At 41.2% G+C, this 27,452-nt stretch overlaps 1 protein-coding gene across 6 annotated transcripts in view; it reads right to left on the bottom strand.

Annotated features, from left to right (window-relative positions):
* Positions 1–27,452, bottom strand: part of SPTBN1 (spectrin beta, non-erythrocytic 1) — a 197,536-nt gene that overhangs the window by 128,392 nt on the left and 41,692 nt on the right. For all 6 annotated transcript variants that reach the window (XM_060117307.1, XM_060117312.1, XM_060117310.1 and 3 more), the window contains one exon: positions 12,739–12,933. In XM_060117307.1, coding sequence (XP_059973290.1) covers positions 12,739–12,886 — 148 coding nt within the window. In that variant the 5' untranslated portion in view covers positions 12,887–12,933. The remainder of the gene's footprint in view (positions 1–12,738; positions 12,934–27,452) is intronic.

Genomic DNA, 27,452 nt, shown 5'->3' with positions numbered 1-27,452 from the left:
GTAAAAACTGACCATGGGCCCAAGCTGGATAAATGACAGGCCGCTAGCCCCATGGATTCAGAAAGTTACTAGATTGTTTCTGTTGTTGTTAACCACAGAAGAAAAGGCTTAAATTATACATCAGTGAACACAACCATCATGACAACAGCACTCGAGTCCACTTGGAGCCTAGTCTAGGGGACAGATAAGTGGCCTTTGGCTGTTGAAGCAAAATGGAAGTATTCTAGGAACCATATACTACAATGATAGCAATTCCTTCTCTGTCGTGTGTGTGGCCACCATATTTGCCAAATTCCCTATGTCCTTAAAGTCACAATACAGTATTCCAGGAGGAAAACTGTGGCCAGCATTTACAAATTTGTGATGAACCCTTAAATTTCAAACTCCAACTGCCGGCACCCACTTGAGGCTAATGATGACACACAGGAGAACACAGGCAAACTGCAGGCCCACCCAGGAGTGAGTGCCTCTTTAGAGATGCCCCCCATTGAGCACCTCTAGTATCCCAGAAACATGGAAGGCAAAGAGACAATGAGAGAAGAGGTCCAGAAACACTTCAGTGACATGAAAGAGGAGAAGACAAATCAAGAAATCTTTAGCTTTAGCTCTTCTGGCCAAAAAGCATAAAACCCTAGGGGCAGACATGTGCAGCACAAAAGGAGCCAGATGCCACCCTGAGAGCATCGTGGAAGGATGTCTGCTCCACTGCAGAATGGTTTGTACCAGCTTCCAAACAATGCCCCAAACTTCTAAAAGCCTCTCTTCAGGTGACAATGCAGTACGGAGATCGGCTCCTCCAAGAACGAAAATCTAAGACAGTCCCCTCTTTGGTGGGGAAAAGACTAAACTCCAGATTCTAACAATCAATTGGTCCTGCTACTGTTTATAATAATTTACATGGAAAATATCCCAAAACATATACATCAAACTTTTAAAAGGAATTATCTTTAGGGATGGAGACAGGTTTGGGGAAGGGGAAACATTCACTATCTACTTCCATAGTGTTTGGACTTCCTTTCTTTCTTTTTTGTTTTTTAACAATGCATGCATTGTAACATACAATATACAATGCAAGGCATTATTTTATAATATATTTTAATGCAAAATTCTTAAAAACGTAGAACTAATTTTTCAACGGTATTACAGAAATTAGGGAGAAATTTTCCCCAAATGAAGTGATACTTAGTAGTTCTGATCATGAATCAGTTCTTCAGTCTGACAAGTAAAAGTACGTAATCATATTCTGACTTATGAGAGGAATGCCGAAAAAAAAAAACATTACTCGTTGTCACTGTCTTTGAGGAGTTTAGCAGTCAGCCAGAGAGACAAAGTATGGATACATCCACCTTGAGCTCACACACAAAATTAATAAGGCTCAGGCTGGAGCCAGTGGAGAGGGCTTGGGTTTGCTGAAGACTTACAGGGTGATCCAAACGGTAACATGCAAGGCAGGGAGGGTCCAGGGACCTGGAAAATGGCCTAGCAACTCCCTGACTTCAGTCCATCTGTTTCTTACGATGCCTATGGACACAATGATGTGGCTAATAAAGCAATTTCACACGCGTGTTCAAGAAATCAAAGGAGTCTGCAGAAATTTAAACCTATGTGACAAAATTTTTATCAGCCTCACCCAGTAACGTGTCCATCACCCAATTATGTCAGTACCTTAGGGTTCTGAAAATTCACAGGTGTGCAAGAAAGAGATTAAAATTTCCCTTGAAAATTACCTAATGAGACTCTAGAAGAGATAAGAATTGTGGAAAATGGACATCTCTATCAACCAGAAAATGAAGAGACCAAGATTCAGGTTTTGGGGAAGTGTCGCAACACTTTTGTGTAATACTGTCGCATGCACTGACTGTTTCATACATACAGTCTATTTTCCCGAAATAGATTACATGTCAGTAAGGAACGTGCTAATACTGTACTTACGTCACTATACTGCTAAAATATCTGGAATGACACTGTATTACTGGGCACCTGTCATACTCTAAGAATGTGCTGGTCCTTGAGGCCCCAGAAGAAAGAATGGGATAGACTGTTTCCAAGTCACTAAATCACCAAGCAAATTCACAAATTAACTAAGGTACAGACTGAACAGCTTATTCTAATAAGACATATTCTAAAGACTGACACGCTAATGTTCATTTCTCTTTGTTTACTTCTTCAAAGATCTTAAAGGAAGCTGTAAGGTTATTTGTTGCTTTGTTTTAAGGAAGCTATTAGTCAGTGGTGAGGGTCATCTTGCCATTTTTATAAAATAGTGTTCCCTCTGAATCAAGGACATCAATCTATCTGAAAACATGCCGTGAACATTTACCGTCATGTACTGCCATCTGCCCAACACCCACTCCCTTTTTCAGGAGGACCTCCATGTGGTTCCAGGGAGAGCTACTGTGTTCCTACATCCCTCTACACCCTACACCACAGTGCACCAGTTCAGGAGTCACCCCGTGACCAAAGCCTCGTAAACTACATCCTCCTTAGCAAACAGCCCCAACGTTTCCAACTGGAACTAGAAAAATGGGGCAAGTGGTGGATAGCAAATTCCAGGGGCACATGGCAACCACATCTCCTGCTACCTGGAAGACCACCTGCAGGGGCAGAGACAGAAGTTAAAATCAAGAGATTGAGAGATGGAAAGCCCTAATTTCTGTTGTTCCGGGGCCTGTCTGCACTTTGCCTTTCCCTCAGACTGGCTGCTTAGCTCTTCCCTTGGTCACACAAGATATACAAATATCTTTCCCCAAAAGCCCTAATATAAAATACCTTCCCCCACCACACCACAATTCTGCATTAGAAATGCCAACCAGGGCTTCCCTGGTGGCGCAGTGGTTGGGAGTCCGCCTGCCGATGCAGGGGACGCGGGTTCGTGCACCGGTCCGAGAGGATCCCACATGCCGCGGAGCGGCTGGGCCCCTGAGCCATGGCCGCTGAGCCTGCACGTCCGGAGCCTGTGCTCCGCAACGGGAGAGGCCACAACAGTGAGAGGCCCGCACAGCGCAAAAAAAAAAAAAAAAAAAAGAAATGCCAACCATAGCCTCCGACTGCCAGCTGAATCCCCTCTAATCCGTGGATGAACGCAGCTAGTATGTTTTATACGTATGACTTCCTGCTCTTCACCAGCGTTCTGGGTAACTCTTTTAAAGGTAATCATTCATAAGTAACCAGTTGGTCATGACCTGGTATAAAAATATTATCCGGGGGCCTCCCTGGTGGCGCAAGTGGTTGAGAGTCCGCCTGCCGATGCAGGGGATACGGGTTCGTGCCCCGGTCTGGGAGGATCCCATATGCCGCGGAGCGGCTGGGCCCGTGAGCCATGGCCGCTGGGCCTGCGCGTCCGGAGCCTGCGCGTCCGGAGCCTGTGCTCCGCAACGGGGGAGGCCACAACAGTGAGAGGCCCGCATACCGCAAAAAAAAAAAAAAAAAAAAAAAAAAAAAAAAAAAAATTATCCGGGCCAATCAGAGCCCCAACTCCATACTCAACCTCACAGAGATGATCTGAACCAGAGAAGGCCAGGATATTGAGTCGTTTAGCAATGATGTCAAAAGAGAAAGATCGGCAGGAGGTAGAGTTGGAACCACAACATACCAAAGCCATCGGTGAGCTGAGTTATGATGAGCAGTTACCAGCACTATGCAGGGGGCTCCCATCCATGAGGTACCCGCCCCACCTGAAAGATGAAGATCACCTCCAGCCCTACAGCAGCCTCAGTCACTAATGGACTCCTGGGGCTCGTGCACCTGAAACTTTGCAGTAACCTCCCCACCCCCACTCCACCACACACTATCTTTTTTTGTTCAGACACTCAAGTGAATCCCTGTTCCTGAAAACCAGAAAGGACTAACCCCAAATAATTGTGAATGCAGAATTCTTTCCAGAGAAGCCAATCAGCACACACAAACCACCTTGTTACCTTCTTACCCAGAACCTTCCCACTGGGTTACTATTTATGTGATCGTGTCAAAACTACCGACAAATACGCAGTTTAATAATCAAAGCCATCTTCTTTAATCAACTTGGTGTCAAACATCAAAACATAATTTAAGAAACTATTTAACATCTACCCAGCATCAATTTTCTCTACAAATTAGAAAATTATATTGAATGTTACTGCCGCAGATGGTGGTTAAATAAAAACCTTAGCTATCTGAATTGCCATTGTTAATATAAAACCTACTTCATGACACTCTTAGCTTGTTCTCATTGGGGGACATGTTTTTAAAGTGGACAGGACTTTATAAATGCCCTGTATGTAAATGATGTATTTTCTTTTTACCTTCTTATATTTTCTTCTTTACCTGCTCACAGGTCCACTTTGATAGAAAACTGGCAAAAGAGTTAAACGGTATAAGTGAATTTAACAGATGGAACAAAGATGACGGTAAGAGATGACCGAACACCCACCAGGAGGCTTATCTGATGACCACATCCAGGTAAATGAAGAAGTACTTAACTCTACAGCACTTTCAGATGCCTACGAGGTATTTGCCATCTATTCCCAGGCAATTGCCAACTAAAATCACAGTATTATGCTGTCAGCAACTTTCATAGAACTTTTTCTGTTCTTCCTCACTAACCTACCACTATTACTTACATAAGAGAACAGAGAGGTACTGATAACATCCTATACAACACGGATGAACCTTGAAAATGTTTTGCTAAGTAAAAGAAACCAGTCACAAACGGCCACATTTTGTATGATTCCATTCAGATAAAATGTCCAGAATAGACAAATCCATAGTCAGAAACTAGATTAGTGGCTGCCTGGAGCTGGGGAGGAGTGAAACTAGATTAGTGGCTGCCTGGAGCTGGGGAGGAGTGAAAATGGGACTGCTAATATGTATGCGACTTCTCTGAGGGGTGATAAAAATGTTCTGGGATTAGTGGTGATAGTTGCACAACTCTGTGAGTATGTCAAAAATCACTGAATTGTACACTTCTCAGGGGTTAATTTTATGGTATGTAAATAATATCTCAATAAAGCTGATATTTAAAAGACAGACAGATGGCAGTGGGTGGAGGGTGCACATATGCAGAGAGAGCCAGGAAAAGTAAAAGAGAGGAGAAAAATCATGAATTTTTCCTCTTTTGCTTACCTAGGCAGTCTCCAACAAAAGACAGGTCACATTCCCTAAGTTCAATCACAAATCAAGCATATAAAGTATATGGGATTTTCCCCTAGAAATGGTGACTGGAGTTCCTCAAAAGTAAGGAACTGACTTAAGGAAAATATTCTGGTGGGGTGAGAAGTTAAGACAAAGGCTAAGGTGCAGTAAGAGATGAGTAAGGGGATGAGGATTGAGAAGTTCTCTGACCTAAGGAATGAAACTTGAAAGAGACTGAAGGGCAGGAATGGGGGCTGGGTTAGGAGGAGGAATGGTGTGTGGTTAAGAGGTTTGATGAAGGAGAGGAATAGTAAGTAGGCTGTTTCTCCCAGCCAGGATCATTCATCTCAGCTGCTATGGAGTTTCAGCCGTTGCTGAGATGAGAAGAAAATTTGAAGAATATAAGGTACAGGAGCGGAAATCCAAGCTGATTTCAAAAGTCAGGAGGGCATCATCTACAGCAGTAAGAAAGAGAGGGGAGGGAAATCTGAGGAACCTCTACCCAAAAAAGAAAGAAAAGATTCCTGCAGTCCTACAGTCAGGAAACTACTGAAGCCTTATGTATATAGAAAATAAATTGAGGGTATAATCCAGGACTACTTGTAATGACCTAAACAGACCTTCTCTTCACTAGCCTGCCTGAACCTCTCTGATATGAAATGCTCTTTCAGATTCAGATTTCACAACTGATGGGTGGTGTATTTAGTGGCACTAGGGACCATGCTGTTCTCAAAAATAATCCCAAATAATGCATAATTTAGGCAAACAGCCTCAAGAGTAGATGGGGAAAAAGATGGGGTAGCTATTAAATCTGTTAATCCTAACTATAAAAATCCACTCCATCATGCAAGAAGCCTTTCCCTTGGGGCATAAAAGTGTTCCATCTGAACAGGGTGATGAGTATGCAAATAAGAAAAGCTCTAGCTTAATTTTCAAGGAACGAATCCAAGCTCAAGGTGGTGTGTCATCTTGAGAAGCCAAAGCACTTTCTGTTTTAGTGAAAGGCCTCTTCTGTTTTGCTGCAGTGGAAACGGAAGCAGCCATGCCAGGGTTCAGGCTCCATTCTCTCTCCAAGTTCCAATGTTCTTTTCATTACTTGACCCATCCTCTTAAAATGACTTATTTTTTTCCCTCTTGCGATCAATCCTTCCTTCCCTCTAAATTACTACAGCACTAATTGCCTGCACTACTTTCTTGGCACTTGCATACTAGTTCACGTTTCATGTAAATAGGTTTTATCTTCCTAATTAGATCATTCCAGACCATGTTTTATAGATCTCTTTGCATATTCAATAGCAAGGTGGCACCATACTTCCACTAGAAGGAAGTAAAATATTTTACATATATTTGTTTGTTTGTGTATTCAGTCTTGGCAGGGGGGATTGATTGTGAATTAACAGTCGTGTTCTGGGAAGTTTCTAGTAAAACCACCGTAGCACAGGGGATCTTAAAAAATATGAAGCCAGTATCTAAACCACTTAATTAAAAATTCATGATTATAGGCAGAAAAGACAATAAGACATCTCTCAAAAAAGGTAAACTAAAAAATCTTTTACAGTTTTAAAATAAGTTTCCACCATATATGCACAGGTCTATCTATTTGGGGATTAAGTAAATAATTTAAGTATATAACCTTAATGACAGATTGAAATTTGCAGTCAACTGGCAGAAAGTAGACGGCAAGTTCTGCTTTAATTCTCAGTGTATGGAATCCAAGTCTTTTCCTCCTGAGAAAACCCTGTGCCTGAATTTTTTTATCTATAACTTTTGAAGAGTCCCCACTAATTTTAATTAGCACTAGAGAGCTAATTTAGGCCCCCAAGAAATGTTCTGCCCTCCTGGAGACTACAAATTAAAAGGCCCAAACAACTCTAGGGGCTGGGGTTAGGCGGGGAACCTCCATCACCTCCTGCAGGAAGATGCACCCAGACAGGGGCTATAATGAGGGCAGGGATTACAGCAAGAATGTGTTCCTCCTTCCACGAGACAGCTCTCTACTCAGTTCAGGCAGAACATTAAGCCTTCTTAGGTGCTGAGATATCAAAACATAACTGTGACCTACTTACTAGAGGGAAAGGGCAGACTAATATTTTAAAGGAGAGATGAAAAGTTGATTTTCACTTTGGTGAGAATACTCAAGGATAATAAGATTTCAATATTAAGTGAGAACACTTTAGACCATGTCACAGGAGAGTGTTTCTCAAAGAGTATTGTATGCATTAAAAATGGAGATTACTGTGCTCCCTCCCACTGAAGTGAATCTCAATTTTTTGGAGGGAGCGTGGACACCTTGGAATATGCATGTTTACACAAGTCTGCTATTGAGTCTTCTGCATCCAAAAATAGTGTTCGAGCTCAAGAACAACGCCAAAGTTTTCAGCGGAAACAGCAGAGTGTGGATGTTGTGGAGGATCTTTGTTGCTACTTTGCATCCATTTAATAAAAGTTTAGAAGTGGAAGGCACACACACACATATAAAGAGTGATTATTTTAAAAATAATGATTCAATTGATGGGTTATTCCTCATCAGAATTTAAATTCACATTTAGCCAAGTGGCCAACTACTCATGGCTTCACAACTATACCCAAGACCAAATTCGTGATAGGGATTTTAAAGCCCACATTTGTTCAGCAGGATCTATAAAGTTTTCACCAATAAAAGCATCTACGTGAAGGCACTAGAGATCCACTGTCCAAACCGGCAGCCACTGGCCATGTGAGACTAAAAATGATCATGTGAAACATGGAAAATAAAATATATACTGGGGCTTCCCTGGTGGCGCAGTGGTTGAGAGTCCGCCTGCTGATGCAGGGGACACGGGTTCGTGCACCGGTCCGAGAGGATCCCACATGCCGCGGAGCGGCTGGGCCCGTGAGCCATGGCCGCTGAGCCTGCGTGCCCGGAGCCTGTGCTCCACAACGGGAGAGGCCACAACAGTGAGAGGCCCGTGTACCGCGCAAAAAAAAATATATATATATATATATATATATATATATGTATACTGGATTTCAAAGACTTAGTATAAAAAATGTACAGTATCTCACTTATAGTAAGTTTTTTACATTGATTACATGTTGATACAATATTTTGGATTGTCTGATTAAGTGAAATATCTTACTTAGAACATTTAAAATCACATGTGGCTAGTATTATATTTCTTTCAGACAGCACTGATCTGGACATTTAAAGTACATCACTGCTTTAGCTGATTAAATGCTCCACCAAAATTCTTGGTCACTCAAATAAATACTTACGTTTAAAGGGAATCTGGCTTACACATACAGCCACTAATATGTGTTATTTACTCTATCCATGTAATGTAAAAGATACAATTAGGTGCTTTCACCTCATTTTCCTATGTTTCTCAGCTGTTCTTAATTCCCTATAACCACATAAACTCAAGGTCAATTTCTTTTCCCATGTCCGTACCTTAGCAGAAAGGCTCTCCTGCAAAATTTTATCTCATAAATGCTGATAAGTGACAACTCCCAAAGTAATCTTGTTTTTAATTTCTGTCATTTTTTTAAATGTCCATTCATACACAGGCTTTCTCCTACTACTTCTCTATGCCATTATTTTGGGAGAAAAATTAATCAAAACTTTTGAAGGTGATATTAGATGTTAAGATGTTTTTATGTTTTTTTTTTCCTAATTACAAAATTGTTCATATTTATTTCAGGAAAAAGTTCAAATACAAATAAGAAATAAGTTACTCAGAAAGAAACATGGAATATTTTGGTACATAGACATAGCCTCCTAATTTTTTAAATTCACTATTTATGAGTACTGATATAAAGGTATTAATTTTAATTACTTTATCAATATTTTCAAGCTAAATGTTGCACTTCTAAAAAGTCTACTTTTCCTACTTTCCCTAATTTGTGTTGATTCCACAAAATATAACCTAAACCATAAACACCCATCACTTGTAAAAATGTTTAGCTTTTACCTTTCTTTAAAAAATTAAAGGGTTTCTTTAATATGTAAGTTTCAGGTTTACAGCAATAGAATTCCTCATCTGTATACACTATGAAGTGATCACCAGCACAATTCTAGTTACCATCCATTCACCATACAGTCGACCCCCTTCACCTCTTTCACCCATACCCACCCCGCTTTCCCTGTGGTAACCACTAATACGATCTCTGTATCTGTGAGTTTGTTTTTGGTTTGTTTGTTCATTTGTTTCGTTTCTAGATGAAATGGCCTCAGACACCCAAGGAAGTAGACCAGATGACCACAGATACTCTACACCAGTCTCAAAATGGGATTCCCCAGACCAGCCACATCAGCAACACCTGGGAACCTGTCAGAAACGTAAATTATCAAAGTACCATCAGAATCAGAAACTCTGGCAGTGGGCCCACAATCTGTGCTGTGATTCTGAAGACCACTCAAATTCTAGAACCACAGTTCTAGACGGTGCTGGTCTGATCTGTTACTCCCGCTATCAGCTTATAAGGCTTCTTAGAGAGCTCAGAGACTTTTCTGTCCCACAGAACTGGGAAGTCAGATAATAAGCAAGATAATTTCTTCCATGAACAGGTGGTTTTCCTGGTATCTTCTGGATTCACTAAAAGCAATTCCTTTTTTTGTTTTTCTTTTTTTTTTTTTTCCCACATTATTTATCCTGGAGGCAGCATGTTTTCTTTTCAGTAACTTCTCGTGGTTACTCATGGCTTCTTCAAGCCACAGGATGCATTTCTGAGCCTTCTAAAGATCCTTTTAACATGTTTGCATTACCCATCATCAATTCTCTACACCAGTGAGCTTTGAATCATTTTGCATTTTACTGAATATAAAAAAAAATAGTAGGGGCTTCCCTGGTGGCGCAGTGGTTGGGAGTCCGCCTGCCGATGCAGGGGACATGGGTTTGTGCCCCGGTCCAGGAGGATCCCACATGCTGTGAAGCGGCTGGGCCCGTGAGCCATGGCTGCTGAGCCTGCGCAACTGGAGCCTGTGCTCCACAACAGGAGAGGCCACAACAGTGAGAGGCCTGCATACCGCAAAAAAAAAAAAAAAAAAAAAATAGTAGAGTATACACTTTGGAGCCAGTCTGCCTTCAGTCACTTATCAGCGGTGTGACCTTGGGCAAGCTACTTAATCTCTTTGTGCCTCAGTTTCCTCATCTATACATTGTAGATAACAATACTCTCTCTCATAGTTGTTATGGGATTAACTGTTAATATATACAATGCATTTAAAACAGTGCCTGACACACTGTAAGTATGCTTACTATTATTAGCATTTGTTGAAGGACCTGGATAACACAGAGGGAAAGACATCTTAGGAAGTGTAAGGACAACTGATTAATCCTAAGGACAGCTGGGGACCTCCTCTGGAACTACAGAAAAGAACAAAGGAAGGAACTGCTCTGCAGTTTGTGAGTAAAATTCTTAAAAGGGCGATACTACAGTTGACCCTTGAACAACACAGGGGTGAGGGACACCAATCCTCCACACAGTTCAAACCCCTGTTGTTTAAGGGTCAACTGTACCTGGTAGTCTGGAGCCAGAAAGTAAATGACTCATGATCAAAGATAACAGGCCACTAATATCATACTGGTCTAACAGCTCAAATGAAACCTCAAGAAAATGAGGTAAGACATTAAAGTATAAATCAATCCACTAGCACGAGACAAGATCATGGTTTCCATAAGGTTCCATGTTAATGAATAAGCTAGAAAATAAAGCTCTAATTCTAGAGTGACTATCTGGTTAATCATTTATGCCCTCGAATCAGGCAAGCTCAAGAAAGACCTACAAATCACCACCACTCAAAAAACAAATTATCCTAAGGCAGCTGAACAATTTTTCCAGAGCATTTAGTTGCCTGCATCCTCAACATCCATTTCCCTCTTCCTCCTTCCTGTTAAATTCTAAATTTTCTAGCCAAGCTGTTTGGGTGGGACTGACCCCTCGCCACTCCCAACCCCGCAATTCCCTGCACCCCAAGATGCATTCTGATTAGCTGATGTCAATCAGCATATCCTCTTCTGACTCCAGTGGAGAGAGGCTCGGAGAGAGGCACGTGACCCAAGCACAGTCAATCAAGCCAGTGAGACTGATGCCACGGCCATAGTGGAAGTACAATACTGAGCAAGCAGAGGTGCTCTTTTCTACTGATGTCCTTACAAACAGATCTGGGACCTGGGGCAGCCATCCTGGGACTCCAGGGACCCACGAGCCTACTTGAGAATGGAGTCCACACCAGCAAGGAAAGCCAAAAGGTGGAAAGAAACTGGATCCTAGGCATACCATCTAAGCCCAGGAGCAAGTCTGGCTTAAGTGCTGAATTTGTCTACTATTCTCTGTCATGTCTCTTTGTCATTTAAACCACTTTGGGTTAGGTTTCCTTTTGCTTACAATCAAGAGAACTCCAAATGACATGCCTCATAAACACATTACACTGTAAAGGTAACAAAAAAGTCAGCTGTCTTCACAATTAACAGGAAACTTACTTGTTTAAGTCATGACTTTTGTTTACTTGTCATAATTAAAGATATTAGGAAAAAATACATAAACCCACTTTTCTCATTTGGAAATCATTTTATTTGGAGTCTCAAAGTACAGAGGCAACATTTTGAATAAACTCCACATTGGCCCCCTGGTTTACACATATTCAATACTGCTGAGTTTTCATTGTGACTGAACCCCTTCCTGATTTTCAGGGCAATTCCAAGATAAAACACTCCCACCCCATCTAGGGCCCTGGTAAAAGTGTGCCCTAAGTATTCAACAGCAACAAGGGAGTGAGAAATCATGAAGTAAGGGATGTGTGCCTGTTAACTTTATCAATGGCAGACTTACCTGTTAGAGCATTAAATGTGCCCTCACCAGATTAAGCTATTGCTTTTCAGATCCAAAACTTTGCACGTGATACTAACTAACCTTGGTCACTCAAAGCAAGTACTGTAACAGGTCAAGTTAATTTATATATCACAGACCCTAAGTAAACAGGTTAATTTGTATACCGTTGACCCTTGAACAACAAGAGTTTGAACTGTGCAGGTACACTTACATTTACACATTTATTTTCAATAAATATACAGACGTACAGTAAATGTATTTTCCCTTCCTTATGATTTTCTTAATAACGTTTTCTTTTCTCCAGCTTACTTTACAGTAAGAATACAGTATATCATACATATAACTTACAAATTATGTGTTAATCGACTGGTTATGTTATGGATAAGGTTTCAGGTCAACAGTGGGCTATTAGTAGCTAAGTTCTGGGGGAGTCAAATACACGGATTTTCAACCGTGCAGCAGGTTGGTGTCCCTAACCCCCATGTTGTTCCAGGGTCAAACTGTATTTTTGTGTCTAAGGTATAGTATACTTCAATACACTGAAATGTAAGATGTGTTAAAAATAAAAGATTTCTGACAAGCCTAGGGCATCTCTTTCTGAACAGCTATAAAAACCACCCTGTGCTCTGAATCGTTCTGGCTGTGGGACTGACAGTTCCCCAGATAGGAAACTGGCCACCTTATGAAACAGTGAGCTTGCTCTGGTGGGACATGTTCAAGTAGAGGTGAGCTGATCTTGAGAGGTGGACAGGGTGGATGACTTCAAAGGGACCTGTAAGGCATCCCAGGCCTCTGTGACGGGACATAAGGGCACCCTACCTGCCAAAGCCTTGATGCGGGACCGCTCAAAGAGCCGCGCGGAGCTGTTCTCGTTGTCCCAGTCGTCCACGTCCCAGCGGTTGTTGACATCGCTGTACTGCTGTTGGATCTCGATGTTGTCGTAGTCTGTGGCTACTGTGGTCGTCATCCTGGACCGCCTCAGCTGCTTCTCCACATCGGCTCCTTCTCAGAGGTCTGTGAGAAACAGAAGGGAAACCCTAGTCAGAAGTCGAAGCTGTTGATACCCACAAAACCTACTGGGGAAAGGTGAGCAGAAGGTAACACAACTCCTACATGCTGAGAGCAGGTCTCTGGAGTCAACTGAAGCTGGTGGGAACTTCAGCACTGCCTCGTAACACGTGTGTGACCTTGGCCAAGGCACATAACACCTCTGAGCCTCCGTTTCCACAGACATGAAGGAGGGAAGATACTCTACAGGTTGTTGAGAAGACTGAATGAGATGACGGATACCCAACAAAGGGTGGGTTTCTTCCTCCTTTCTAAAGTTTAAACTTTGCAATTTTAAAGTTTTATTAGAGCTGTATGAATACCTACCTTGGGTAGGTATTCTGAATGAACTAATCTGTTTCTATTGTGTGTCACCATAAACTATAATCTTTTAGCTTCTCCTAGAAATTCATATAATGTGATATAAGAGAACTAACAGATCATTTTATCTAAACATATCATTTACATATTAGAAAACGGATGCCTAAGATTAAATGACATAGTAAATATACAGCAGCAAGGACAGTACTAGTGTTTAACAGATACCAAAAAATGACTGAATAATGACGGAAATTTTGTATATGACTGTGTTATTACAAATTCTACTCCCCACCCCAATACCCACGTCTCAGGGACCCACCAGGGCCACAATGTTGTATAGGGATAAATGGGAAACAAGAACTTCAGCCTCAACGTTTGGCCCACTGCCATCTTGATCCCAGCGCCCTCAGAGAATTAAGAGAGATACATTTAGCTTTAAATATATAGCTTCTCCCCTCAATATAGCTATTATTCATTCATGGAACCAAAATGTTCCGGGGACCTAGTACATGCTTAGCACTGTTCCAGATGCTGGGTTAACAGTAAACAAGATACGGACCTGGCTCTAGTGAAGCTTACATCCTACTAGGAAGAGCTGGACAAAAAAAGCACATAAGAAAAGACAAGATAGTTGAAAAAAAATAAAATGAAACTGGAGTGATGTGACACAGAGTGAGTAATCAATCACACTGTCTTATAAACTTCAAAGCTGCTAAGAGACTAGACTTAATCATCCTCACCACAAAAAAGAAATGATAATTATGTGAAGTGACAGAGGTGTTAGCTAATGCTACAGTGGTAATCATACTGCAATATATAAACATATCAAATCAACATACCTTACACCTTAAAACTTACAAAGTATTATGTGTGTTATATCTTAATTTAAAAATAAAAGAGAGAAAAGGAATGAATGGTTATTTTAGAGCTGGTGGTCAGGGAAGGCCTGAGTCGGTATTTAAACTGAGCTCTCAATGGTCTTGTCACACCCAGATCAAGAGGAATGACATTCCAGGCAAAGGAAACTACTCATGTAAAGGCCCTAAGGTGAGAACAGCAGGGCTTGTTGGAGGAATGAAGAGCTCAGTATGGCCCAAGTCTGGTAGGCAGGGAGAGATACAAGGAGATGAGGTTGGAAAGGTAGGTGGAGCCAGTCCACAAAGGGCTGTTAACCTAAGTGTGAGGGAAGCCAGGGCAGGATTTTAACCTAATAACTGACATCACTGGATGTATGTTTTTAAAAGATCAATCCTGGTGCTGTGTGAAAAACAGATTCTAGGAGGCAAGGATATGTGCTTAATTCCTGTGGGTGTGGTTAACTTCCTGCACATTTTATATACAAGCCTATCTAAGTAAATTAAAAAGAGGAGGAAGAGGAGGAAGAAAGATGCACCCCCCACTTAGTTGTAGGAAGATATCCCAAGGGAAAAGATGTTTGTCATCTCCCCCTCCCATCCCTTCCCACAGGCCCCATCTTAAGACTCAAAAATTAATTATAAGATTTTGTACCTGGATGCTCATTTTGTGAAAACCTCATTCAGCCTGCCCCAAGAATGCACGCACAGACCAGAGTTAGCAAGCTTAATCACTGGAGCTCATGCACTAATCAAACCAGACACCACCCGGGAACCACAAATGGACCACTCGGGCTCACATTTTTCCCCACACATGGCACCAAACAAAGAAAATAAACAAAGCCACATACGCAGAAAAGAAACATTCCACTTATTGTGCTTCAAAAGGCAGCTTTTTCTCAAGTTCTAGCACAGAACCATACAAGGCACATGCAACCAGGGGTCCGTGGACAATAAATTAAGCTGAAACAAATGAACTGCACCTCAAGTGGTGTTAATAATTGGGGGCAAAAGCACAGACCTGCCCCCTCTTTTGTCATTAGCTGTTTTCTCACAAGATATCCAAGAATATCCCCAACACATCCTCCGTGTCCCCCTCACAACTGAATCACCATCTGTAACTCAGAGTCACCCACCTCTGCTCAAACAGAAACATCTCGGATGGGAGTAAAATCCTGGATTCCCATCAGGCAGACATTATCAAGGTCAAAAATATAAATTTATCAGTAGATCAATTTTAACACCTCCATTAGCAACATATTGAAAAGATTTCATAAAAACACGAAAAAATTCAGACACCTAAGCCAGTAAGTATATTCTACAGAAGGATCTTACAGTTGGCTTTTAGCATTCAGCCATATACCCTCCAAAAAAAAAAAAAAATCAATATTGTTATGTACCATTTGACCTTGGAGATGGTTAAGTTTTATGACTCTATCAAAACCAAAGACTTCTACAAAATTCAGTCTTGGAGGATGCCATCTCTAGGGGGAAAAAACTTGAGAGTGCTATTAACTCCAAAATGTTTAACCCAACCCAAGGTGAAATCGAAACACCACATACCTCTCTCCAGATTCGTCCTGGCTATTTGGTGCCACCTGCTGACCAATGAGAACAAGCCACACCGAGGCCTCCAGGGCAGCAACCAACCTGTGCTCCAGCTCCCACCACCCCTGACTCCAGAGTCAGACCAACGACATCCCATGAATCTCTTCCTACCACTGACTTATCCACAAATGTCTCGACAGCAAACATTGAGTCCTTGATTTAAGTTTAAAATAAGTCATACAGAGAATGTCAGCACATGTTTCCTAAGTATTCTTCTTTAATGCTGTTCTTTAATAACGCCATTGTTCCTCAAAACAAAGGAGTGGGGCCTCCCTGGTGGCGCAAGTGGTTGAGAGTCCGCCTGCCGATGCAGGGGATACGGGTTCGTGCCCCGGTCTGGGAGGATCCCATATGCCGCGGAGCGGCTGGGCCCGTGAGCCATGGCCGCTGAGCCTGCGCGTCCGGAGCCTGCGCGTCCGGAGCCTGCGCGTCCGGAGCCTGTGCTCCGCAACGGGGGAGGCCACAACAGTGAGAGGCCCGCATACCGCAAAAAAAAAAAAAAAAACAAAGGAGTGACTGGGGAGCAAAATTTCCTACGAGTCTGTATACAAAAGAAATATCGACTATAAGTTACTCTTTTTATTCGATTGTTTCACTCGAGCGTCTGCAAACTTGGATATCAGGGGCATTTTTGTCTTCAACGTTCTCTGTCCTAAGGCAATATCCTCACCAAACAGTAGAGTTTTCATAATGATAGAATTTTTTTTTTTTTTTTAATTTTCAGGGATATGTCAAAGCAAAAAAATCCCACATTCCCACCAGGGCCATAGTGGAACGGGGCTTCCAGATATTCAACAGCAACAATGCAGGAACCTGAGGGTGAAGGAACAGTCGGAGTCAAGGCAAGAGCATGGACGAGAGCGTGCCCATGGCACAGGGATCCCAGAAAGCCCAGCAAGCTACTACCATCATTATCCCCTAATCCACTTCAGCAAAGGATGGTGCCAGCTGCGGGGGCAGCTTACATCCCACCTATAGGTGTCCCCAGGCGGTAATCTATAAAGGGCTAGATTTTCCCAAGGTGCTAGCTATCAGCCATGTGTCCCAAGCGCCAGTGAAGCAATCTGTACTTCGATGGCTGTGGGAAGATTAGGAGGAGAGAAGAGAGGAGGGCTGGCCATCTTGGAACTGGGCCTGGTGGTGGGGCTGCCGTTAGGAAAGCTTGAGAGAACTATGTGAGGGTGGAGGGAGGTAAGACAATCTCCACTCCAGAGAAGGGCTCTCACTGTCCCAGCTGGCTCGGTGTGGCCCGAATTCTGACTTGATCACCACGGCAGGAACCCATTAAATAATCCTTGAGTGAATACAAATCACTAATATCCCAGATGTGATATGAATAATACTCATGTCTTCTGTGGCCAGACATTGGGAAGATGATTAAAACTGCTTCCCTGCTCTTCTCCATCCTAACTGTGTGTGTGTGTGTGTGTGTGTGTGTGTGTGTGCATATAAAAATAAGGAGTAAGTAAAAAAGCCAAGCCCCCTCCACAAATTACTCTTCTCTAATCCTCTGCCCTTCTCTAATTCCTATGAACTGGAATTTTCCAAAAATACAAAGACATTCCAAAAGTTTTATCATTTTCTGCTTCATTAAGAAGACAATTTTATTTCTTCAAACTGTCAGACAAAGACAGAACTAGATGAGGAAGCTATTAACATAGACCCAAAGAGGCAAAGAGGTTCCTCCAGCTCTGGCACATGCTACCACAAGGTCATAACCATCAGGAAAAAAGACTGGAGCTTCACCACTCCCAGCTTTAGGAGTTATTATTGATAGTTGTCTTCATTGACTAAAATTCTGAAAGTCAACACCTGGCCAAGTCCAGAGGGAAAACACTTGATCTGTTTATTTTCCAAGGTACCGTATCTGTTTTCCCTGTCACATGGGTATTACATCAACACACAGGGTTTTGTTCTTTATAGTTTATCTCCAGGCTTCCTTCCACTGCCCTCTTCCGTCTGCCTGGATGATGTTACCCACTACCCTATGCTGACAACCACTCCCCAGACAGCTAAGGGCAGCGTCTCCTAAGGATAAACAAGTCCGTGTCTACAACTAAACTCCTAATTCCTCCCTCCAAACCTTGTTTTCCCTCTGTCACTCCCTCACTGAACAGCACCCTCATTTCTCCCACCGACCTCAGCTAGAAACCTTGCGGTCATCTTTCATTTCTCTCTCTCCTCCCATATTCAGGGCCCAAGGTTGCCTGCACCTCCTGAAAATCTCATAAATCAGCTCAAGCAATAGTTTCTTATTCCAGTGCCTCACCTCTCATTTTAACCCCTAATCCGCAACCCTACATTGCCGCCAGAGGGACCTTTCTAAAATGTAATTCTGATCACTTTATTCCCATGACGAAAATCCACCAGTGCCCACGCCTTCAGAATAATAAATCCCTATGCCTTCAGAATAATGCCCAGAACTCCTTGAAGAGAAATGAGAGCCTTCAGGAAGGGCCTGCCCAGCTCTCCAGCCTGGTTTCAATATTCTCGTCTTTAACTCTTGTAGCTCCTGAAGGAAAAGTCATGTTCCAGTCTCACCTCCAAAACTACTACCTAGAACAGCTCTCTCCTATTCCGACAAATCCTAGCTGATGTATCACCTCATCCAAGAAGCCACCCCTGATCCCTCCACCACCACCACCACCACCACCACGTCTGAGTTAGACGACCCACACATGACCTCCCTCCTAGACACTCCTTATATACCTCTGCCCTATCACTTATCATCATCAGACTGTTTCATAATTACAAAACTTCTATTTACTAATCATCAGTAGGACACAGGCTCTTAAGGTCATGTCCGCATCATACTGCGTTTATATTTCTCAACTCCTAGCAAGGTGCCTGGAAACATTAAGTGCTTGTTCATTATTTATGGACTGGTTGGGAGGGTGGGAGACTGGATGGAGGATGGTAAGGTGAGGCCACAGGAGCAATGACAATTCAAGCTGCCACGGGGGTACCATCTCCATCAGTCATAAAGCCCAGAACACATACCCTTTTAAGTTACACAGATCTGCTAGGCTCTCTGCCTTCAATTTCAAGGCAGTCACATTTTTAGACTAGGCTGCTAATGAACACGAACTTATATTTAATAAGGTGCTTCTCTACATACTTATTAAAATGTATGTTTTCCTTTTTAATTTAGTTTTTACCCATGAAAATAATTTATTTTTTGTCCAAACTAGAGAACAAAGCAACAAAGAAAGAATAAATGGAATTTTCACTGGCGCTACACACATGCACAAACACACACTTCATTAATACCCAATATTAATTAAAGGCTCAAATAAATTAAAGAAAAAGGTGACAACATTTGCCAACCCTTCTTAAGGAGGAAAACCATATGCCAACAATTACTTTGACAGAATTCACAAACCCAAATGTTCTGCAGATGCTTAAAAACCCTCCCACTTCACTCATAAAAAAAAACTTGAAAAAGTATACACTGGACTGCTGGTGTGCCACCTTAAAAAAAAAGAAGATCCTACTCAGGGACTCTGGAGAGACCAAACTATGTCTGAGAGTTTCCAGGAAGGGACCTCTGAGAGTTCTGCCTCAATCCTCTCAACTCTTCAGTAGCCAGAAAGCAAGAGAGTCACACCCCGTTTACAGTTTGCCACCGAGGCATTCTGCAGCACGTGTAAATGGCCAATAAAGAGGAGTCTCTGCAAGAAACCACATCTAGAACCACTGTGATGAGGATAAATCTAGCTAACCAACCATTACTCAGGTTCACGGACCCAGTTCCATAAAAAAGCTCAGGAGTCCAACCTAAACATTCAAAGTTCTCTGCTCACAAACACCAGGACACAAAGATAAAGTTCTAGTGTGAGAGCTGACAACGTAAGAAAAAATCACACGCATACAAAGTCCTTTAGAAAAGTTTATCATTCACTTTTACAATTATCTACTTTACTTGGAGCTTTATGGGAACACATCTACCGTACAAAGAGCATTATATGGCTGCATAAACCAGCCAAAATTCATAGACTCAGACCATTTTGTGAGGGAACGGTACTCAGAGACTTGTTTAAAATACAACCTCGTTAATAAAGGTGGTCTTCAAATACTCTATAGTCATACTAACTTTTGTCTGTTTTATTTATCAGTGACAGAGTATGTTAAAATCTACCACTGTGATTGTGGTTTTAACAGATTTCCCTTGTAACTCCCTGGATACATGCAAAATCATAATTATTTTATCTTCTTGGTGGGTTGTTAACATGAAATATTCTATTTATTCCATATTCATATATTAATTCTATTTTTATTGATAGTAATATTTGCCTGTCCCTCCCCACCCCCTTTCTGTTCTTTAAACCTTCTAGAGTCATTTTGTCTTAGGTATGTCTCTTATTTTTTAATTCAATCCAAGAGTCTGTCATTTAGTGGGCAAATATAACCCATGTACATTTATTAGGATTACTGCTATATTTGAAGCTTCAACCAACTTACCTTGCTTTCTATATTAACAAAATGTGGAAACTTGGGCGTGAAGATTTAAACAACTGGATCAAGTCATACAGCTATGAACCCAACATCTATAATATCTTTATCACCACTGAATCCAGAGCCATAAGAACTTGTCTAATCTTTAAAATGCAGACAGATGATGAGTCTAACAACCAAAGAAGACTCTAGTACTATTAAAAATAGCTTCATTTTTTTGCTGGCTTACTTTATGCCAAGGATGGTGCTTTACTCGCTTTTTCAGTCTTCCCCAGCAACCTTTTGAGGTAGATACTATTATTGCCTACTTTACAAATGAATAAACTAAGGCTTTGCCCATGGTGGCAAGGCAAGGAAATGAGGAAGCCAGGAGGGCTTCAAACAAGTGTGTATGACTCCATGAATGAATAAATAGCTTGTGCTCTGAGGAACAACCCTTTAACAGTGGTCCATATCAGAAAATTGTCTAATGGACTCAAGGTTCTTAAATAAATAATAGATTAGCCTCCTTCAAAGCCTAATTACTAGGTAGGGCAGCAACCCACACAGCCAGGTATCCTAGCTCATGCATTCTCCATGGGGGTAATACTGGTCCCAAAGGATGAAAATTCATTTGGGCGTTGGGGCAAAAAAACTTTCTTTTATGTAAGCACAGATACAGTATATCTGTAGTATTAAAATTTCATGGGTATTAAAATTTCAAACTGTCTAAAAGACTTCTGGTGGAGGAAGAGAATAGTGGAAAACAGGTTAAGAAACACTGTCCAAGCTAAAGGAAAGATGTGTACCACCTTTAGGTAAATTAAGACTTGAAGGCAGGCCTTAGAAGACAGGAACATGAAGAGTACATTTCCCTGTACTAAAGAGTTGGAATTTCATACACCATGGGTCCCATTTATCATGCCTCTGATATAAAAACTCACATTAGGCTACTCCTCCCTAGCACTAACGTATGTAGTTCAGGGAAGCAGTGATGATTTAGCCATCTTCTGCCTACGACACTCAAAAGACTAAAGCACTCATTACAAGCCTGCTGCTACTGACTGAATGTTTGTGTCCCCCTCCCCCATAAAATTCACATGTTAATTCCTAATGCCCAATGTGACAGCACTTGGAGTTGGGACCTTCGGGAGGTGATTAGATCATGAGGGCAGAGCCCTCATGAATGGAATTATAAGAGAAACCCCAGAGTGTAACCTCACCCCTTCCATCACGTGAGGACACAGCAGGATGACAGCAGTCTATGAACCAGGCCCTCACCAGACACCAAATCTGCCAGCACCTTGTTCGTGGACTTTCCAGCCTCTAGAACTATGAGAAATAAATGTTGTTTATATGCCACCCAGTCTATGATGTTTTGTAACAGCAGTTCACACAGACTAAGACACCTTCATTCCCAATATTCAGAAGTAAGCTCTTTCCTACCCAGATCAAAGATGCCACTGGAAGGCCAGTTCTAATTTTATGAATAAAGTTGTAGGGACAAATTTTATTTTTTTTAACATGGGCAGGTTAAACCAGGTTCTACTACTTGGGAGTAGCAAAATTACCCTAACTATAAAGAAAATTACTTATTTTAAAAGATTCACTATCAGAAAATACACTGACCATAATTCGTTTTATTTTAAAACAATCTGTTTAAAAGATTACATCAGGGTGGCTTAAGAACTTACCATTATACAGTATGACCAAGAATACATTTCTTCTACAAGGAAAAGTAAAAAGTAGGGGGAATAACAAGGCATCTCCCTGACCCTCTACTTTACAGAGCAAACTGCACAATGAACAGTAAAATTATAAACAGATTTATTATTTGAGTGCCTTAAACAAAAGAAAAATTCTCAATATATGGCATAGAAATTTATCCTTATGTACTATTTGTACTTTAAAATTTTAAACAAAGTACTTTATTTCTTTTCTGTGCCTACATATGATAATATCTAGATTCTAAATATAAATTTGTAAGCCCTAAAATTTTTTAACACTAGCTTTATTTCAAAAATAGATCAAGAAAGTAAGGTCAGCTTTTCCAGTATCTATCTATAAGCCTCAAAATCACCTAATTTGAACCAAACAAAAACATTTAAAAATAATTCCTATTAAAATACAAGGCTTCGTCATATACTTGGCAGTTAAAGGCTATCCTTGTTTTTGTTCTATTAACAGAGAAAAGCAATTAAAAGTGAAATCATTAACTCAATGCAGACCTAACACCATGGTCTCATGGCCAGTGTGGGGTTTCTGAGCCACTATAAATCACCACTTTGGTCTTCCCTTTACTTCCAGAATAGTTTTAAATTACATTAGGGTGTAGGTCTAATGTTACTGCTGCCAAAACGCCAGTCCTGACTTTCAGTGAGTTTGGCACTTCACGGCCTTACTCTTTGGGAAATTTTATAAGGCCTGAGTGCCTGAACAACAGAGGAGCAATAACATGCTATTTGGAAGCAGACTTTTACTCCTAGAACAGCCCAGTGCCTAAATTCTCTGCAAATCTTATCAAGCGAAAATGCGTATCACAATTTCCTGGAATAATGATCACATGACAGAAATATGTAAAACCACAATGAAAAGCAACACTACAGGAAATGATGAACGAGGCACACACGCTAAGCTCCATGAGGGCCAGGATCCTCTCTGTCCTGCTCATCTTTATATCCCCAGCACCAGCACTTAAGCCACCGCAGATGCTCAAAAACAATTGTGAAAGAAAATGGCAGGTGGCAGGGGCAGTGTCACCACAGAGCATTCTAATGCTGAAGCACAATGCTTCTTTCTGCGTAAATAATAATGTATCCTGGATCAGGATAAATTGTAATTGTTATGTAAGGGGCAAGAGTCTCCTCACCCAGATTCATTTAGCAAAGGATAAATTTTTATAAGAAATTTATTTTCAACCAACAAAATATGAAGGGTCATATTTGGATAGGAATGGAATAATCACAAATTTCACAATCTCATTTGGGATAAACAAACATACTTATTTTAATATGTCATATTTTGAGAATCATTCTCCTTTGGGAAATGACTTAAATCCTAGGCTTGTCTAATAATAGCCAAATTTCCAAAGGTTTAAATATTATTAGTTAAATTGTCTCAAAGAGCAGTTCAAACAACCCTCACTGCTTGGATTTACATGTCAGCAGCAAGCCTTCCCCCTCTGCATGGTTGGCAAATGATTCCCAAACTATTTAGAAATCTGTAACCTTTCAAATAAACAAAATGAGTGAAGGTTGGCCTATGATACTTGAAAAGGAGAAGTGACATCAATCCCAGAAAAAACATTCAAATAATTACCATTTTAACATGATCAAACATGATCAAATTACTAACATTTGTTTAAACCTATCAATTTGAAAAAAAAGTTTTTTTTTAAAAAAAAAAACAGTTAACAACATATACAAACCAAAATCCATTAGAATTACACACATTATTTTTTAAAAACTTGACTACAAAGGTGCTCGGTATGAAGCTTGGTAACAAAGGTCAGTTAAGGCAAATGTGGAGATTCACTTTGGCTTTCAATAATATGTAAACACTGCCATGTGAGAAAAATGAGCCACAGTGGTTAAAATACTGTCGTAAGTTTAGAATCACAGAGGAGCTCTCTGATACAGAACTATGAGCATACATTCACCATAGGTGACCAGACACAAGCACACACATCCACCACAGGGCCAGGCCATAATCCAACCCTGCCAGCAGCCCATCACTCCAAGCTTGGAAGAAAGGCAAAGGATCAAGCACGGCCTTTCCAAAGCTACAGGGGCAGGGACCTGCAATTCAAATTTGCTGGGCTCCCCCTCTATTGCTCAAACTACTTCAAAATGAAAATGAGGTCTTAGCTGGTAAAGTCCTCAATCAGGCTCAAGAGCAAAGGAACAACAATGATATACTGTACAGCACAGGGAATTACAGCCATTATCTTGTAATAACCTAAAATGGAGTATAATCTTCAAAAACACTGAATCACTACACTACACACCCCAAACTAACATAATATTGTAAATTAACTGTACTTGAATAAAAATAAATAATTTTTTAATTAAAAAAAAAGAGAGAGAGAGCGCATGAGAGCAAAGGAAACCAGCAACCTTCCTTGTCTCCGCAACAGGGGGATATAGGCTTAAAAGAACAAGAACCAGAACATCCAGACTGCTCTGAATTTCCTTCTTTAAAAGCTCTCTCGTGATGTGATTTTGGAAACTGTATTTTTGAACTCCTTGCCTGACCAAAATCAAGCCTGCATTTTCATCTCCTTGAAATATGTTATTCATAAACTTGTTTTCTACTTCCCAAAATATCTACAACGTAACACGTACTTTGTTTTTCCTTCCTCCAAACACTTTCAGAGAAGTTAGCTGTTTCTTTTGTCAGACTCAGCAGGAGTGAAGAATGAACAGGACAGTAGGGCAACACAGAGAACTGGAGGGAATCAAACTATGTTAGCATCCCGTGATCCTGTACGGAGGGAAAATCAAGGGGTGGGCGCCCCAGCAGTGGCCAGATTTTTAGTGGTCCCTAAGCTGTCTTTCGTGCCATTAAATGCCAATTCCAACCCAAAAAGTATCAATTAGGAGGGCTTTCTATTCTCATTAGCAGTGGAGCTGCTCTCTCTCAATAATTTGTGAGTTTTAAAGATAGGGACAACAGATAAACAAGAAACAGGTCAGCCTAAACATTACTTTCTCCAGGAAGGCTCTTCTGAAGCTCCCAGCCCAGGGCCTCCTGCTATATGCTCTTGTTGCAATCTTTTCTCGTGGCATGTACCAAGAGTGTTTAAAAAATTACCTGTGTAATTGTTAACTGACTACCTCACTTTATATACCATACTCTCCACGAATTATTAGGTATTTCTTTTTCAGCAATATATCCCTAGGTATAATGCCTAGCACATGGCAGGCAACAGGTAAACATTTAATGAATAAACTTTATACTGAACAATTTTAATCTTCCAAGGGTATGATAGGCACTTTCCCTACCAAAGCAGCTGTATCAAGAAGAAAATTTTTCCAGTTTATCCAATGGTAAGTTTGTTCAAATTAAAGCTAGAAACAGTAAAAATCAAACGAACAAAACTGAAATAAACCCCTAAATGATAAAGGATTATCTACATCTTAATTTTTCTACTCTACTTACCACCTTACAATTTTTGATTCCCCATAGTTACCAAAGTAAAAACTTCAAATGGCAACCTCAAATTTCTATCTAAATTACAGAGGCTGATTTCCCAAGTCAAATCTTCATTGCTGGCTCAACAGCCATACTCAAAGGGTGCTGACTTGAAGATTAAAGAGTGGTGGGACAAATTCATAACCCAGGGCCCAAGCTAGTCAACACCTTCCTTACGATCTCAGAAAGCACACTGAGTACCCACGGAGGGCCCTGGACCAAGAAGAGACTAAGAATACATCGAGTCCTACATTTAGATTTTTTAAGTACCCAAGGTTAGAAGACGTGAAAACTGACAGCAGTGCAAAGAAAACGTGGTCAGCTCAATACAAAGCACCAGCAGAAGGTAGTACAATTGTTAGACATGAAGTAACCACCCATGGTACTGAGCAACTCGCGTGTGTCCAGAAGGGGGCAGCCAGGCTGTAAGACACCTGGGAGTCCCGGCCGGGACTTAGGACCCTCTGGGGGAAAAAGTCTTAAAGAGACACCAGACAACTATCTTTAAGTAGCTTCAGGAGCCCTCATGTCGGCACTGGCACAGACTCCTTGGCAGGCAATGAGCAACAAATTCATAGTGATTCAGGGTTAGAAGGAGCTTTCTGAACAACTAGAGCTGTCCAAAAATGAAGAGGGCTGACCCGAGAGCAAGGGAGTTCACCAGCACCACCAGAGGCTCACCCTGGGTGGGAAAGTATCATTTGACAGGGCAGCCACAGTCGGACAGAGCACTGGGTGCACAGCTGGGCTGCTGGAACTCCAAGATCCCTTCCAACTAACAGGCCGCTGTGACTTGGTTAACCAGAAAATGTTCACCGTTCTTCTGATCAGCACACTGTTGTAATACTACAGCACTCACAACTTGGTTCCCAAGGTATACACCACACTTTCTTCCATGGGGCTGAGGATATTCCAAAAGAAGAGTTTTTTTCCTATTTTTAACTGAATCTCTATTACTTTAATTACAACCATTCTTTGTTGGGGTGCTTTCGTATTAAGAGAACATTTGCATTCCTCTTTAAAACAAAAGTACTCTTCTGCAAACATTTATAAACATTTACATTGGGTTTCACAACCCTAATGAAAAAAATGGGCAAAAAGTTTTGAAAACAGCTTTTACATTTTGATGAAAACGTTAATTTTAAGTGTACCACTGGAAATATTTATTATCAAAACAATTATTCTATTAGGTAAGTTTATACTTTTTAATATCATAAGGTAGCAAATAAAACATCTGTTTATTAAAAAACTTTTCATTGGAAAACACTGCCTATGCTGATGTGACATATTTTTGAGGGCATATTACTGAGCCTGGGGTTTTGTCCTTCACAAAAAGTAGAGACATTCCTGCTATCTAAATAGATGTGAAAATGTAATACGTTTTTTATCTAAGAAAGTCATAGAATATCAGAATATAAAACAGTTTGTGCTTCACAAGTCTTCTGTACCTCTCTTTCCTTCTTCAGTTTGGGGAGAAGGGGACTGCATTTCAAGTTTCCCTAAGAAATTTCTCTGTGGGGCTTCCCTGGTGGCACAGTGGTTGAGAGTCCGTCTGCCGATGCAGGGGACACGGGTTCGTGCCCGGGTCCGGGAAGGTCCCACATGCCGCAGAGCGGCTGGGCCCGTGAGCCATGGCCGCTGAGCCTGCGCGTCCGGAGCCTGTGCTCCGCAACGGGAGAGGCCACAACAGTGAGAGGCCCGCGTACCACAAAAAAAAAAAAAAAAAAAAAAGAAATTTCTCTGTGATTCTCCTGATCAGATTTTTGCTCTAACAGAGGGGACTGGACCACATCAGTCCCACCTAGTGCACTTAAAGGTCAATGCTCACATATCCAGCATCGGTCATTTTACAGTTTAGTCCTGGCATAATTACGGGATTACTCAGAAGATGAGTTGGTGACAAACCAAATCAAATAAACAAGGTACCACACCGGCTGCAGAATTTGTTTTATTATGGCTATTTTAAATGCAGTTCCCAGAAGTGTCCTTATCTCGCTCACTTTCTATAGGCAGATCATGATATCACCGAAACACGTCTGAAAAAAGTGAACTGATACATTTGGAAACATCAAGAAA

The sequence above is a fragment of the Mesoplodon densirostris genome, chromosome 14, assembly GCF_025265405.1.
Source record: "Mesoplodon densirostris isolate mMesDen1 chromosome 14, mMesDen1 primary haplotype, whole genome shotgun sequence".
Classification (NCBI taxonomy): Eukaryota; Metazoa; Chordata; class Mammalia; order Artiodactyla; family Ziphiidae; genus Mesoplodon; species Mesoplodon densirostris.
The sequence above is the reverse complement of the archived record's forward strand: the minus strand, read 5'-3'. Positions and strand labels throughout refer to the sequence as shown.